Here is a 16,449-nt window from a genome sequence, read left to right on the forward strand (position 1 = left end):
AATCTAATTTCCTGCTGGCATTCAGAACTGGAAGACCAGTGCTACTCACACACGCAGCTCAGTCCGTCGCCGTGGTATCCTTCTTTACATTTGCACGTGTAGGACCCATGCACGTTGACACAGTGAGCAAAGCTGCTGCACTGGTACTGACCCAGGGAGCACTCATCTATGTCTGCATCATGAAGTAGGGAAAAGAGATGTTTATTTGGGAGGCAAATAGGATGACATGAAAATATAGAGACAGTTTCAAGAACACTTTTCTGCAATGTGAAGGTCCGTGTCAAACTGGCAGATAAACCAAAGAAATAAAGTGCCTGTGCATCCCGCTGTACTGGGAGCTGAACTGGACTCCTGTTTGTTTAGTGCCAGTGGCCTCCCTGCCCCTGGCATCTCAGTCTTCGGCACAATTAAAAGGCCTTCCCACGCCAGAGAAAGAAACAGGGAAAAGCAAAGACCGGGGTTCCTTACCGTGACACTGGTATTTGCCGCCAATGTACATGAGGTCGAAGCCTTTATGGCACTTGCAGATATAACTCCCAAAAGTGTTGACACACTGCCTAAATCTAGGGCAGGAAACTCTTCCAGTAGCACATTCATCAACATCTGAAACATAAGCCAACTGTATTTTAGGAGCAAGTTCCGATGAAGTGTATTTTAAAATAAACAACTGCCTGCAAACGGTTGCCTGGCACACAGTGACTCATCGTAGACATTACCCAGCTGTTGGCCCCACAGGCACCATAAATTCCACATCTCCATCTTTCAATTCATCTTCCTCACCCGGGCTGCCCTCCTACTGCAAGGCAACTTACCACACACGGCACCTGTGTCCACCTAGTTGCTTGAACTGAAACATGAGTCATTCTTTTTTTTTCTTCTTTTCTTTCCCCCTTTTGCATTATTTTTTAAAAATTATTTTTATTTATTTATTTATTTTTACATATTTTATTAATTTTTTTTGCCCCCCTCCCTCCCTCCCACACCTCCCCTCCCTCCCCAGAGTTTTGTGTCCATTGGTTGTACTTATATGCATGTATACAAGTCCTTCGGTTGATCTATTATCTCCTCCAGCTCTTCCTCCCCTCCCCACTGTTATTTGACAGTCTGCCTGTTGCTTTACTTTCTCTATATCTGTCTCTTGGTTCATCAGTTTATAATGATCTTTATCATCCACCAATGAGTGAGGTCATGTGGTGTTTCTCCTTCATTGATCGGCTTACTTCACTCAGCATGATGTTCTCCAATTCCATCCAGGTTGCTGCAAATGATGAGAATTCTTGACAGCCCTATTCCCCTTAACGCTAAGTCATCAGGCCCACTTGATTCTACCTACGAAAGACTATTTGAATTTGTCTCCTCGTCTCTTCACCCTCGGCCACTACCCTAGTCCAAGCTACCATCTTCCAGGTCTCCTAATTTGACCTTTTACGGCCAAGCTCACCTCCTCCAAACATTCCCACTCATTTGTCAAAATAATTTTATTACAGCATATAACTGGATTAGTGCTATGCCTAAAGCTCTTCTACTACTTCTACTTGCTTTCTGAATTAAATTCTCGTTCCTCACCAGGTCTTTGAAGGCTCTGTAGTAAACAGCCTACCTCACTGGCTGCAGCTCAAGCCGTTGCCCCTTATGCCCCCACTCTGTATTGAAGCCACACTGGGGTCTTGTTTATTGCAGTGTTTGTATTGTTTCCACCTGCTTGGCTGATTCTTCATATGACCAATGGCCCAGGTCTTGCTTCAAGGCTTTCTTTGATTAGTATTTTCTAAAATAGGCCCTCTCTGCTTCTCCCCATCTCAGGTCCTCATATTAACACTTTGTATTGTTTGTAATTTTATTGGATTTAAAGGCCTGGTGCATGAATTCATGCACAGGTGGGGTCCACCCCGATTGGAGCTGATTGGGCCAGGCAGCTGGGGGGAGGGCCCACGGAAGGTTGACTGGCTAGCCCCACCCCCAATTGAGCCAGTTGGTCAACCACAGTGCATGTTATAGTGACTTGGCATATATATTTGCTTCTTTGCTGTCTGCACCATTAGAATGTCAGCTTTGTAAGGACCAAAACCTTGTCAGTTTTTTCCATTACTGTACACCCTGACGTTAGCATAGTGCCTGGAGTATAGAAAGTAATCAATAAATGTCTCTTGAATCACTGAATACCTCCCTTCATTGAGTACTTACTACTGTATATGCTAGGTTGCTAATCTCTTTCTTTTTTTCCCCCCAATATATTTTATTGATTTTTTTACAGAGAGGAAGAGAGAGGGATAGAAAGTTAGAAACATCGATGAGAGAGAATCATCGATCAGCTGCCTCTTGCACACCTCAACTGGGGATGTGCCTGCAACTAAGTTACATGACCTTGACTGGAATCAAACCCGGGACCTTTCAGTCCGCAGGCCGACGCTCCCTCCATTGAGCCAAACCGGTTTTAGCTGCTAAGCTCTTTCTATACTTGAGTTCATTTAATCCTTACAATGGTTCTATGAGTCATTACTCCCATTTTAAAGATGACTTTGATTCAATTTCAAAGAAAGAAAGAAACCTCTTGCCTAAGGTTACATATCAAGTATATGGCAGAGTTGGATTTAAAACCAAAGCCCTGGCTCTTAATCACAACGCTATTATTACCTTCTTAATTTAAAGGGGGGAAATCTAAGTCTTAAATATAATACAAAACACAATCTACCCTGTTTCCCTGAAAAAAGACAGTGTCTTATATTAATTTTTTCTCCCAAAGTTGTGCTAGGTCTTATTTTCAGCGGATGTCTTATCTTTCCATGCGCTACGTCTTATTTTTGGAGGATGTCTTATTTTCGGGGAAACACAGTAGCACTATCTACCTGTTCAGTTTCATCAGTCATTGCCCCTTACGTTCCAGAAATACTAAGCTCTGTTTCCCTGAACATTATGCTCCTTGAAACTTCAATGCCTTTGCAGATGTAGTTCCCTCTGCCCGAAGCTTTCTCCTGCTCCTCATTTTAATAAATAAATAAATAAATAAATAAATAAATAAATAAATAAATAAAAATGTTCCTAAGGTCTATTCACAGAGAGGGGTCTTCTTCTGGGACATCTGATATCTTCTAAAGGATGGCTAAGACTTGATGTAAGTAACTGCCTTTTTTCCTTATTCACGCCCCCTTTCGCTTTCTTCCTTTCCCTAGAAAGACTACAGTCAGAGAGGCTTGGCTTTACAACTCACCCACACAGGTCCTTCCATCCGGAGCCAGCTGGAGGCCAGGAGAGGGGCACTGGCACCGTATCTGTCCTTTGATAACGTCACAGCCATATTGACAGTTTGCCATGGAGCACGTCAGGCCACCTGGAATGAGTGTGACCGGCTGACTCAGAGAACACACTCTACAAGCGAAACCACTATGTCTTGAACCTGTCCTGAAATCAGCAACACTGACTCAACAATGAAGACAAAAAGGCCTCAATTATTCAACAACCTTCCTCCTCCACGGATCACGAGGATTAAGAAGTGACTCAGCACTGTTGTCATCTGGGAAAGGCCTCTAATGCATTAGAGAAATTCCAAGACAAATGTAAAGCTTAATCTCATGTAGGTTATCTGTGAAATTTTCCAGTGGCCAAAAACAGTGGGAAATTGAGGTTGTTTTTCCAGATTATTCATGCTAAGTGCTGGTCTTAAGTGAAGCATCCACATAACACATAATTGTGTCAACCTCCCAATAAATTTCTCCAGAGACAGCATATTTCCCACTGAGTTGGGCAATGTTAGAGGAGCTGAGCATCACTGTCACATGTGATTTAACATGAACCCACTTCATTCCAAAATGTCTCATGCTAAGTAGGCCATGCTAAATAAAATTAGTGAATATATATATATATATATATATATATATATATATATCACAACTTAGAGAGAGACAGTGAATTATAATTAGATAATTTAACTGATAATTCAGTAAAAATAAAAATCAAATCATCGATTGTGGGGTATCCTATACACATACCCTCAATTCAATGTGCAGTCAGCAGAGGTTATCGTGGCACCACCCATCTTATAACACATCCAAATGATAGTAGGAAATCTACTTTTATGTTACTGTAATCATTCATTTTTTTCATTTGAAGTAGATTTTAATAAAAGGGACATAACTTAGTCCTTAGACTATGACACTGAAATGTAAAAATGAAGTGATAAGGTTTTTGTGAGTCATTTACAACGGAACAAGCTTGATGGGATTCTCTACCAGCAAATAGTTTAGAGCCCATCTTTATGGGCAGCACAATGGTCCTGAAATAATCACTGATTTTTCCCCTTCTAGCTGGAATAGCTCTAGGCCCAGAGTGACGAAAGGGAAAAACATGCTGGGGAAAAACGTAAGAAAAATACACTTAGTTTTATTCTTCTTCTTCTAAAACCATTTCCAAATCAATTTAACGCTGGCACCCAGGATAAAATAATTCTAGCCATCAACTCTTCTTTTGATTTTTCTATTGCTCAGGGACACATACAAACACAAGCTCCCATTCTGTCTGGGAGGCCACCGTCATTCTCACACTACCCGAGCACAACATGAAGGAAGTCAAGCCCAAAGCACTTGTAAAACAATTAAGATTCTTGACATACTTGAGCAGGACCCGTCCGGCATCAGCATGTACCCGTTGAGACAGTAGCACTTGTAGCTGCCGTAAGTGTTCATACACCTGTGCTTGCAGGGCCTCGGCTTCAGGCCACACTCATTCAGATCTGAAAAGAGTGGAAGTTGAAGCAGAAAAATCACAAAATGTCCGCACAAATGTAAACCATTGAAAATACTTCTCTATATTGACAAAATGAAGAAGAAAAGTTGGTCAAGCTATGGTAACCGGTCATTTACATACTAGTAAGGCAGAGCCTGGTCACACTGCCTTAATTTTTAATGCTGGCTACACTGGGGACAACCAAGAGTTTCCTACCCGGGGTGACTGAAAGCCTTGTAGCAATGAGGGGCTGTGTGAGTTCCTGGAGCTGGCATTATACAGGACATGTGACTCCGTCCTCTGTGGAGTATACTGTGCCTGCCTCATTGTCCCTAGAAACAGCAGCATACCGACTCCTCATGGTGCTCTGTCATCTGTCTGACCCAATAGCCTCACAATGTCTGGCATCTACTACTGGAGTCACTCCTGACAACGTGTACTTCCGATATCAATTTATTCCCCTCTTTGTTTATAGAAGATATGAGAAAGTATCCAGATTCTAACAGTAGACTGCTTTGAACTTCCCAAAAGAAAGCAAAGTTTCCAGAGGATAAGAGCTTCATGGATGAGAGTGATCACATTTGTGGTCTTCCTTGTTCAGGCTTATAGACTATATACTGATCTCAGATTAAAGAAGGAAATTCTGCTTCCCACTTTAGCAATGTACTCAAATCACAAAATAAACTAAAAAAACCCCTACTACCCTCCAGTATGTTTTCATTCATTTGGTAGTTAAGAGGGGCATATGGAAATAGTAATGAATAATATATAATTGAATAATACATAATTAACTATCATTATGTATTTTAGGATTATTGATTTAAATACCAATATAACATGAACTAATAAATTGCACATTAGAATTTTTAACCTAAGTCGAACACTGCCTCAACTGAACATAAATCTCATAATAATATATAAACACTGAAATAGTAATGCCCAAAATATAGATTTCATTAAAAATGCTCATTTGGAACTGCCAATATAAAATAATTACCTATTAACATATGTCATCAAACAGAAATCTAGTTGCAAATTTAACCTAATCTAATATAAATCTGACCTGTTGTTTATTATAAATTTATATTTCATTTAAGTAAGCCAACTTACATTGCTTTTTAAAACCTGCAAATTATTGCACCTATATTTTTTAAAATATAATTTACCGACTCTCCAAGTTGGTCTTTTTTTCTAACTTTCATACATCTGTAAGTAGGTCCCCAGCTGTGTGAAGCCTGGGAAGATTAAATAATAAGCAAGTGTCACCCCCCCAGGCTTTATTCAAGTTTATACTGTATTGAATCTTGCCAAGTTAAGGCTACACAAATCAGAACAGCATTTTAGGATATTTCAAAAAAAATTTTCCTCAAGGAAGATGCTTTGCAGATTATAGTATCATCAAAAAATGTGACTTCTCCCTCTGTTAGAGTAAAAATTTTAAATCAAGAATAAAAGTAAAAAAATTGATTCCACCTCTCATATTCTTCTACTTTGTATTTCAATATTTATCAAAAATTAAAGTCAGAGAATCTTTCCTCTTGTTCTAGGAGGAGTTGATTTTTACTCCTCTTCTCTCCCTGCAGATTCACACCTGGCTTTGATAAATCCCTGACTGATATTATAGAATGTAGTATTTAAATCTGAGTACACTGTTAGACAAAGGCTTTGTGTTTTAAACATTTTTCTGCACTAAACAAAAAGAAAATAGTACAGTATAACAAAACAATAGAGTTAGACCGAATTCCCTATCTCAAGGGAAGGATATTCATGGATAAATAAAGAGTGTCAATTAAGAACCCTGAGGTTTATTTTTAAGGAGCCACAGAAACTTCTGTGGGTTTCCTGATGGGAACGGGTCAGATGTTTATAGCTCCAGGAAGCTTATATACACAAGTACTGATGCTGATGGAAATTTCAGACACTGTCTATGGCCTAAGCTGAGGCCCCGGGAGGCAGCCCATCTTGGCCAATAAAGGGCTCCCTGGCGAGGCTCTGTGAGACTCCGCCATTCGGGCTGGGCTGCTGGTGCTCTTCAATCCCAAGTGACCCTTCCCTTCCCATGAGAAAAAGTACTTTGCGGTTAAGAATCACAAAATGGAAAGAAAACGAAAAATCAGTAAGATGTCCTAATTTCAAAAGAACCTGGGAATCACTCTGAAACAATATGCAACAAGGAAACATGCATTGTTCAATGGTAGTGTAGAGACATTTGTTGACTACTTTATTGTTACTAAATTGACATGTAAATATCCAAATCTGTTGGGAGCAATCTGAGAAAGCGTGCTCTGCCGGCCGCTGCGAGTGGTCGGCTCTCCGTGACAGGTCCCAGGCACTGAAGTCCACGACTGCCCTTACTCTCCCACCTGCCACAGGCACCTGTCTCCTCAACACTTCACCAGACCCAGCAGAAATTATGAAATATGGTTCCACAATAACCCATACTTATCAATATTTACCAAATACCAGACTTTGCTCAAGCAGGGAGCTTCTGAAGATCAAAAGCATCCAAGATCCTGGTGATGAACTTCTTTTTCCCTAATTTTTGGTCAGGTTTCCATCCTTGATTATTATATCTTATTTTCTTAGTGACCTAATGCCTTAGAAAACTGAGTCAATATAGGCTGCTTCCAAAAATCTCTTGTAGTACAGAACCACTAACACTTGTGCTCCTGTCAAATTCAGTCAGAAATTCAAAAATGACAATTTCAATTTATAGTAAATGCTCCTATAAGTGGAACAATATAAAAAACATAAAAGACTGCTTGATTACATTTTATACATCTTAAAAGTTAATAAAAAAAAAAACCTAGGGAAAAATCTTTAGTGCGTTTATTTTAAATTTACTTTACTTTTGCTCTTTCTCTAGGAGTTTATAATGTAATATAAATTAAAAGAGAAATATTTACATAATGACTTGTATCATGGACTTATCATACAAAGAACAGAACTTTATAATTAGACCACTTACATTCAAATGCTTTAATGATTAAGTGTGCAATTCTTATAGAGCATCTATAAGTCAGGAGTATACTTAGGCACGTTGGTGGGCTCAGGCGCTTGGGAGAGGGGGGCAGGGAGAAAGGAGCTGGTCTAGAACAAAAATGCAAGCTGCATAGCATTATAATTACACTTCAGGGGGGAAAGAATAGAAATTTTATTAGCATGCAGACACTGAAAAGTAGCTGAAAATCTCCAAGAGATTCATTATCTAAGACAACCCAATAGAGGTTTTTTTAAGGAAAAACAATTATTTGTTTAATGCGCTTGCACTTTTTTTTTCTCTTTGAAACTTAAACTGGGCAATGACTCAGAAGTCTAAGCTTTTACATTTTATCTGACTAAAGTGGAGGTCAGAGGGAAACCGATGTCAATATGTCAACGGCCATCACTTTTAAACTTTGAAGACAGCCGTGACACAGTGACTGAGATGAATCCCGTGGCCCTGGTTTTTTCTGCAGAAGATGCACACGTCCATCAGGTCCCCTATCAGCAGGGAGAAAGAGTAATTTCTCACTTATAGGATTTTAATTCAGGCATTCTATCAGTGGGTGAGAGATAACATTTTTTTTTAGGAGAACTGTGAAGACATGCAGCCACCTAACCTTCCTACGAAACTTTCCAGCATAATGAAGGCACTAATATTTGGGCTGTTTCTGTTCTTGCACCAGCCCTGAAGGCAAATAGGGCAGGAATTACTCTCCCCCCTGTTACTAATTGTTTTGCTAACACCCCAGTCACATTAAATGACTTCCTCCTTCCAGGCTGTGCTTTCTAATATTAGAAATGTCCACTAAACGAAGGAAGCTAATGTATGTTTCATTCCTGGTAGCCTAACACGCTACACCCTAAGTACAGTGATGAAGAGGACTAGCTCACTTCTAAAACATACTTAGCAAAAGCCCCAATCTCAGCTGCTCTAATATTCCTGACTTCATCTACATATGAAAACAAACGTGATTTTGTTATGTGATTTTTTTAGAAAACATTTTGAAGCTCAGAGAAGAAGAAGAGCAACGACACTTGGTGCAGTGAGAGGACAGCAGAGGCTCCAGACTGAGGAGAGCACAGAGTCTACAGCAGGCGCTGGCCCTGCTGCTGCTTCACATGCTCAGTGCTGAGGCCGGGCGCTCCGGGCTGGTCTTCGGAGCAGGTGCAAGGAGTGACACACTGCAGGAAGCCGGGCAGGTGGGAGGAGCAGACCCCCTGAGACAGTGCACGCTCACCCCTTGAAGGTAAACTTGTGGCTTGCGGATCCGGGGGTTGGAAAAGAGGCTGCTCACTGCCTTGGTCAAGAGGAGTTGGGTAGGCGTGCTCGTCTTCACACCAGGAAGAAGGTAATAAGAGTCAACTTTGAACTGATGTCATGCTTAGCCCTAAAAATCTTTATAAGTATATATTAAACAATTACATAAAGTTGGTAGAGTTCAAAAAGAATACTTTACCAAAAGTAGTTTCTAGTTTTTCCAGATTCTCCCTTTTAAAAAAATATTTACTTTCCTGAAAATTTATCACCGCCATCTTTCTTCCCAAGAACACACACACACACACACACACACACACACACAGTACAAGTTAATCCATCATTCTCATATAAACTTAAAAGGGAAAAAACAGTAATAAAGAGATAGTCATTTTTAAAAAGCATGATTTTAATTATCAACAATGAGAGAAAACTAAAAGAACAAACAAACAAAGATTATACAAATATTGATTATAAAAAACCTGCTCTGTGTCAGGATCCTGAAGTCTTAAATGACCAACTTAAGCCTTTTTCTTATTATGTTGCACAATAGTTTAAAATACTCTAAAGTTACACACAAAGTTATTATTTACATAAAGACCTTATTTAAAAAGATAGCATGATAAATGCTTTCACTCAAATATAAAAACTTATGTTACATTTAGGTCACATTTAATTAGAATATCCACATAAGTTTTCTGCAAAAAAATAAAGTAACTGTTCCCATGGTTAGCTTGCTAAAAATATTGTGAGATGGGTGAGATTCAAAAGTAGAGAGTCAAAAAGGCACTCATATCCTATTTCAAGGCTACTGCATTGGTAATAGTGAAACTTCCAAATTAAATGAACATTGGTGTCTGAGTTAAAATCACACAACCTTCATAAAGGTAAGGCTATAAGAAGCTACCTTGATATGAGGGTTAATGCATGTAAGGCTGCTGTGCTGAGAAAAGCAGTCATCTCTGAGAATGAACTAGTCCACCAATGTTTACTGTCTGATTACGTGCTACAAGACACTAATTCTTTTCTCGGGATGAGGAATTCAACATATGACACATGAACCATGTCAAAACATTAGCAATTTATATTTATAAATTGTTTCTCCTGTACTCATTATAAAGCACACTATGAATTCAAAAGAATATCTCTCCTGAAAAAAAAATGCAATGATATGATATATTCCATGCTAAAAATAGTTCCCTGGAGAGAAAGTTATAAAAATATTATTATCTCTACTAGTATCCTTTCTTGGCTGAGGTGGAAAGGGGATTTGTATGGGTACGTAGAGACTCAGGGAGGGAGGAACTATGCAAGAATAAAATTACCAGAGAAAGTAAGATGGAAAAAAAACAATCTTGCCAGAGTTCTGGTTAGAATTTCACCTAGAATTTCACCATGTACCTTAGAGAATATGATAATGATCAGTCCATGCCTATGGTTTTATATGTGATCCAACTATAGCAATCCAGAAAATGACCCATGGGGAGCAAGTCACCAAGAGCAGATTACACTCATCTTGCGTCGGGCTATTAAGTGAAGCCAGTTCCAAAGTGGGCCTGCCCTGCTATCTTGGCTGCTCCCCAGGCCGCTCCAACAGCGCTCAAGTGCTTGTCATTTATCATGCTGTCCATGCAGCCAAGCAAGCTCGCAGGGAACGACTTCTTAAAGTACACAATTTGCAACAAACTTTTAATGCAGATCCATGCCTTGTACCCAAACCGACTTTTAATCAAAAGCTCATATCTAGTTCTGGGAAAATTACTTCAAGGTACCTCTTTTTGACATTTCTCTCCTCAAGAAAAAAATAAACTTATGTTTTCCACTGTTTTAAAATGTATGGTCTAGATCAAAAGCCTATGCTAGTTTGTTATGGAGACATAGAGCAGATATGGGTCATTTGCTCTTTCAGTGTTTCTGGGTGCCTCTTGACAGCTCTCCGAGTTACCCAGCTCACTGAGGGCAGCTTCTCACAGGGCTCGTGTCCACACGGTAAGAGGATAAGGTACCAGACTCCTCCATGGGGCTGTTTCAAGTTCCTATAGCTTTCAGGACCAAGAACTTTTGTAGGAAATAGTCACTCGCTTGATAAATATTTACTGTGCACTAATCATGTGCAAGTCATTTTAATAATAGTTTTCAGGAACCCAGAAATCAGAGAGACAATACAAAGGGTTCCATTCTCAAAAGGAATACGTGTACTTCTTTCCATCAGGAACTTGCCTAATTGCTGTTTTGGAAAGTAAGGCCACACGAAAGATGAATGAAACACATTCATAGTCACTGTGAGCGGGAGCTTTCTATTCACAATTGGATTTGAAATGACATTTTCAATGTCAGCACTGTTTTTGCAGGTGTAAAATCCCACTTTGCTACTAACGGAATCCTTTTCCCCCTAAGGAAGAGAGTTTTGGGAGGCAAGATTTCAATTCAATATATTTCAATTTTTCTTTAGAATTACTGAAAAACAACAACAACTGGCTTTTCTAAAAACAAGTGCATGGTGAACTCTTTTTTTCTAATAATAAGTATATAGTAAACTGGTTTTCTGAAAATAAGAGATACTCAGAAATGAATCCTTGTTCCAATAATAGCTTGCGAGTCTTTCAAAGCACATTAAAGTTGATGATGCTCTGTAAATAAATTTAAATTAATTTTCTCTGCAACCTCAACAGCAGCTATTTGGAATAATCTTCTTTGTATAAATTCCTGGCATCAGGACAAGAAGTTTTATGGTGCTGACATATTAATGAAATCTCTGGTGACTTGTGTTCATCACTTTTAAAGAAGAAGCATGCTGGGACTCTAAGATAAACACTAACAACTCAATAATTAAAACCAAACATGCTGCTACTTGAGAAATACAGAAGACAGAAAACCAAACGGATTTTTAAAAGAGTAAACTGAGATAATAAGAACCCCATTTATCTAAAAAATACTACCCAGGTATGACAGATAAATCCCAAGTTAAAAAACATTATTTGAAAAGAAGCATTGGAAAAACTTGGCTATCTATCAAGTAGCAGATAATCTAGAAGACTCTAGAATAACAGCTTGTCCTACCATTGGGCATGTCACATTTTACTAGCATGGATTTCACCCAGCAGTGCAGAAACAATTAGATATACCTGCAAACACCAGTGTTCTGGATGTTGTGAAAACTATGGCTACAAACATGAGTTTATACAGCACACCTCAAGGAGTATCAGATACTGAAGAACAAGAGTGTTTCAACAATATCATTTCTGTATCGGGTGAGGTGAAGTTCTATAAGATGAGAAAATTAGGCCCCTACATGATCGTTTCACTTGACAACTTAAAATGATAGGGAGTATTGCTTTAATAATAAGTTAAAAACTATTTTATCCTTGTATCTTTCTAGTGAAATCTAACCATACTAGTACATTTTCTTGGCTGAGGTGGAAAGGGAATTTGTATGGGTATTTCTGATTTTGTTGGTTTTGTGTGTGTGTGTGTGTGTGTGTGTGTGTGTGTGTTGTTGTTGTTGCTGCTGCTGTTGTTGTTGTTTTTCTCCTAATGGTAGAAAGTTTTTGGTTAAAAAGACAAGCCTTGTCAAACTTGTTAGCATGAACCAGAAGATCACATTTCCAATGATATATTCTTCAACCAAAACTAAATTGGTAAAAAGAACAAGCATTCTATAGACAGTAACTCTAAGTTGATATGGTAGGTCTTCTAATTCTATGAACTTGGACAAGATACTTAATATCCCTGATATCACTTCAACTAAACAATGAGTCAATATGTTCTCTTTAATAACTTGATTATAATAAACATTCTACCTCTTGATGTTGTTGTAATAATGAAAATAGACAATATAGCCGAAACCAGTTTGGCTCAGTGGATAGAGCATCAGCCTGGAGTCTGAAAGGTCCCGGGTTCGATTCCGATCAAGGGCATGTACCTTGGTTGTGGGCACATCCCCAGTATGGGGTGTGCAAGAGGCAGCTGATCGATGATTCTCTCTCATTGATGTTTCTGAGTCTCTATCCCTCTCCCTTCTTCTCTGTAAAAATCAATAAAATATATATTTTTTTTAAAGAAAGAAAATAGACAATATATGTAAAAAACCTGGTGTACTCTTATTGCTAAATAAATGTTTGCTTTTATAAGTAACTGATGCCAATTAAAAGTAACTTGCTAATAAATTTATTAAAATCTTTATTTCTCAGAGAAACACTGTAAGCTGGTCAACAGTTAAAGGGAATTTAATCACAAAATAGAAGGGCTCAGAGTTTGAAGGGACCTCGGAATTTCAAATCAAACTTCCTACCTGACTGTGAGTATGAAGGTGTTTTCACCAAATTGGGTCCAAGGAGCCTAACATTTTGCTAAGGCTCCCCCACTGGTGAGGGGCAGAACAAGGAGCAGCAGAATGTAAGGCTCCTAACGTTGCTGACACTGCAATTCTCTTTTTCAAAGTGCATTTTAATTATTAGCAGTGAATAAGAAGATTCTTTTCATTGTCCTGCGATGAAATAAATTCTAAAAAGATTTACCACTATTATATTTCTATCTTTCAATAAATGCAGCTAAATATGCAGAACAATCGTCAAGGAAAACTGTCCGGGCGTGAGCACTTCACATTGTTATATCGGGCAGGAGTAGAGGGGGCTCACGATCGTTCGCTGTGTCACACTCTCCCTACCTTGATTGCAGGTTTTGCCGGCATATCCGGGGTGACACTTGCACTTGTTTGGTCCGATACATTCTCCGTGTTTGCACTGTGGTTGGCACACAGCTGAGAAAAGAGAATATCATGCATTATTTCTAGGTCAGCAGAACATCAACCGTATAGTATTTACATCATGTACTTGCTTAGTAATAAAATAAAAACCGCACCTTAGAATGTATAAAAGAGCAGAAATATACAAAATCACTGTGTTCTGGAGTGGAAAGCACTGTCTAAAGTACACATTAACACACCTGTGTTACACGCATGTGTGTGCGCGTGTGTATCACTTTGGGCTAAAAAAATTGGCTGAACTTGAGGTCAATACTCTAATAGTCAGAAAAAATATGTAAAACTAAGCATAAACACAACTGGTGTTTATTAATAGTTATAACTTTACAATAACCTGTACTTGTACTCATAACTTCAAACTCATTCTCTCAAATATCCTTCAAGTCTTCCCAGGCTGCAGGCTGAATCCCCAGTAGGGGGCGTGCAGGAGGCAGCTGATCAATAGTCTCTCTCATCATTATATTTCTATTCCTCTCTAACTCTCCCTCCTTTTCCCTGAAATGTATTTTTTTTAAATACACTCAAAAAAGTTGTTCTTAATCCAAAGATACTAACTCCAGATAAGTTGTTTGAAGTCCAGATAAATTTCCAATTAAATAATAAAATACTATTTTACTGGAAACAGTATTCCTAAGTACAAAATGTTCAAAATAAAATAAACATTGCAACTCAATCTTTTTTGGAATTTCAAGTTAAGAACACCTCTGTCATTTTTGACCTTTCTTAACCTTAGGTGGATTTCTATTGCTCATCAATCAATAATAGCTTTTCTATGGCCTATCACAATAAATAAAAGTATCTATTTTTCATTTACTATCTTCTATCAACTGAGTTTGTCTTTCCTCAAGACCCAAAAAAAATTCTATAAAATCATCATTTAAATTTTTCACAGTCTTTGGTTCCTGCCAAGATACTGCTTAGAATTTTTTCTGTTTACTCTCTATCAGACATTCTCAGCTGCGGGGATTTCTGCCCCCATGGGACAACTGGCATAAATGGAGACATTTTGGTTGTCACACTGGGGAGAGTGTGCTCCTGGCATCTAGTTGGTACTGCTAAACATCCTACAATGCTCATAGAGCCCCTTCCCTCTCTTACCCCCCAAAACACACAAATTATCCAGCCAAAACTGTGATATTGCCAGACTGAGAACCCTTGCTCTTTACCAAATATGTGCAAGGGCTAGGCCAGATACTAGAACAGAGAGAACACGCTGTATATAGTGTGGTCACTGGTATCAAAGAGCTTACAGTCTAAAATGAAGGGACAAAACAAGCATGTTTTTAATTTAAGGCAACGTTTGCTTATGAACAAAATAGGTGACACATACAAAATGTGTAAAGAAATCATCTCGCAAGCATATCCAGTAGAGAAAGCCTTGTAGAAGAGGCTTGAGTTGGAACTTGAAACTTGGGTAGAAAGAAAAGGGAGATGACTATCAACGATAGGAAGAATTGTGCAACAAACTAGACCGTTTATTAGGGGACACTGAGGAGGCTTGGCAAGCAAAAGAGAGAGAGAGGGGGGGGGGGCAGGGGGGAGGGGAGGAGAAAGGTAAATGCTGGTAGAAAAGTGAGAAGTAGACAATCATAGGTGAGCGGTATCAGATGATGATGTTCCCTCAATTTCAGATGGAGGAATATACACTTTATCTATAGAAAATGGAAAGTTTAACACCATCAGCAAAATTAACAGATACAAATCAACACTCTGGGAATATGTAGGAAGGACTGGAAAAACTCCAGTTGACATGAGGAAAGAATGATTTGTTTTTGAGACAGAAGAGAGGGGCTTCAGTAACCAAAGTGAAGAGCTGAGACATCGTAAAAACCAGAGGGAATTGGGGTCAATGGTGACCCTGAGTTCTCGAGTCCCCAACACCTGTACCTTCCCCTCTTGGCTCAGGTTATTCTGTTCTGGGATATGCTCCCAGTTTCTGGCAATTCTCAAACATCATTTCCTTTAAAGCTCTAATATTCCTGTGAAGCTGATGTGAAGGTTATTTCTGGTGTTTTCTACACTTCCTGACTCGCCCTCACTAACCCTCCCCTCACCTGGATTCCACAGGCCTATCTGCCAATTTTACTCCCAGGTCTTTCCTGGCCACTCGTCACTTCAACTGGACCCTGAACCATGAATGACCCTTAGACAGTGCTGCTCAGTAGGGATTTAATTTGAAAGCTTGCAGAAATAAAGGCGGGAAAAAGTGAACAGTGTAAATGGCAGAGAAATGTGCACATTTAAAATCTGATGTTAGACATGGTGTGAAATTCAAACGGCAGCCATTTTTTTTCCCTTCAGAACTGTAAAAAAAAATGGACTATCTCGGAGTGCCTTCCAATATAATATTTCAGTCAACTGTACACCTGATAGATGGTTTAGATGCAGTTTTTAAAACAAGTCCCACAATAAGCCATTTTTAATGTAACTTGCTAGTCCCATCACCAAGAAATGCAAGTTGAAAAGAATTTTTGTTAAACTAAAAAAAAAAAAAAAAAAAAAGATTTTTCATAAATCTTCACAATTATATATATAAAAACAACCTGAATAAATCAGGTATGTCTGAGGCACCCAGAATGCTATATTTAAAAAAAAAAAAAAAAAGAGTAAAAATCTCAAAAGTGAAGGTAATCACCTCTCAAAATAGAAGGAATTTGAAAACATCTCTAAAAACATGAAAAAGTCCTTTAGAAAGTACCACTTAAAAACATGAAAAAGTGTATTTGCA

The 16,449-nt window shown here is 38.7% G+C and overlaps 1 protein-coding gene across 4 annotated transcripts in view; it reads right to left on the minus strand.

Moving 5' to 3' along the window:
- NPNT (nephronectin) overlaps nt 1–16,449 on the minus strand; it is an 82,804-nt gene that overhangs the window by 29,116 nt on the left and 37,239 nt on the right. For 2 of the 4 annotated variants that reach the window (XM_036409764.2, XM_036409758.2), the window contains 6 exons: nt 13,626–13,718; nt 8,943–9,035; nt 4,607–4,726; nt 3,209–3,328; nt 469–603; nt 50–172 (listed from right to left, as the gene is read on the minus strand). In XM_036409764.2, the coding sequence (XP_036265657.1) occupies nt 50–172; nt 469–603; nt 3,209–3,328; nt 4,607–4,726; nt 8,943–9,035; nt 13,626–13,718 (684 nt within the window). The remainder of the gene's footprint in view (nt 1–49; nt 173–468; nt 604–3,208; nt 3,329–4,606; nt 4,727–8,942; nt 9,036–13,625; nt 13,719–16,449) is intronic. The other 2 variants (XM_036409770.2, XM_036409786.2) reach the window with 1 other exon arrangement.

This window comes from Pipistrellus kuhlii, unplaced genomic scaffold (genome assembly GCF_014108245.1).
Source record: "Pipistrellus kuhlii isolate mPipKuh1 unplaced genomic scaffold, mPipKuh1.p scaffold_m20_p_1, whole genome shotgun sequence".
Classification (NCBI taxonomy): domain Eukaryota; kingdom Metazoa; phylum Chordata; class Mammalia; order Chiroptera; family Vespertilionidae; genus Pipistrellus; species Pipistrellus kuhlii.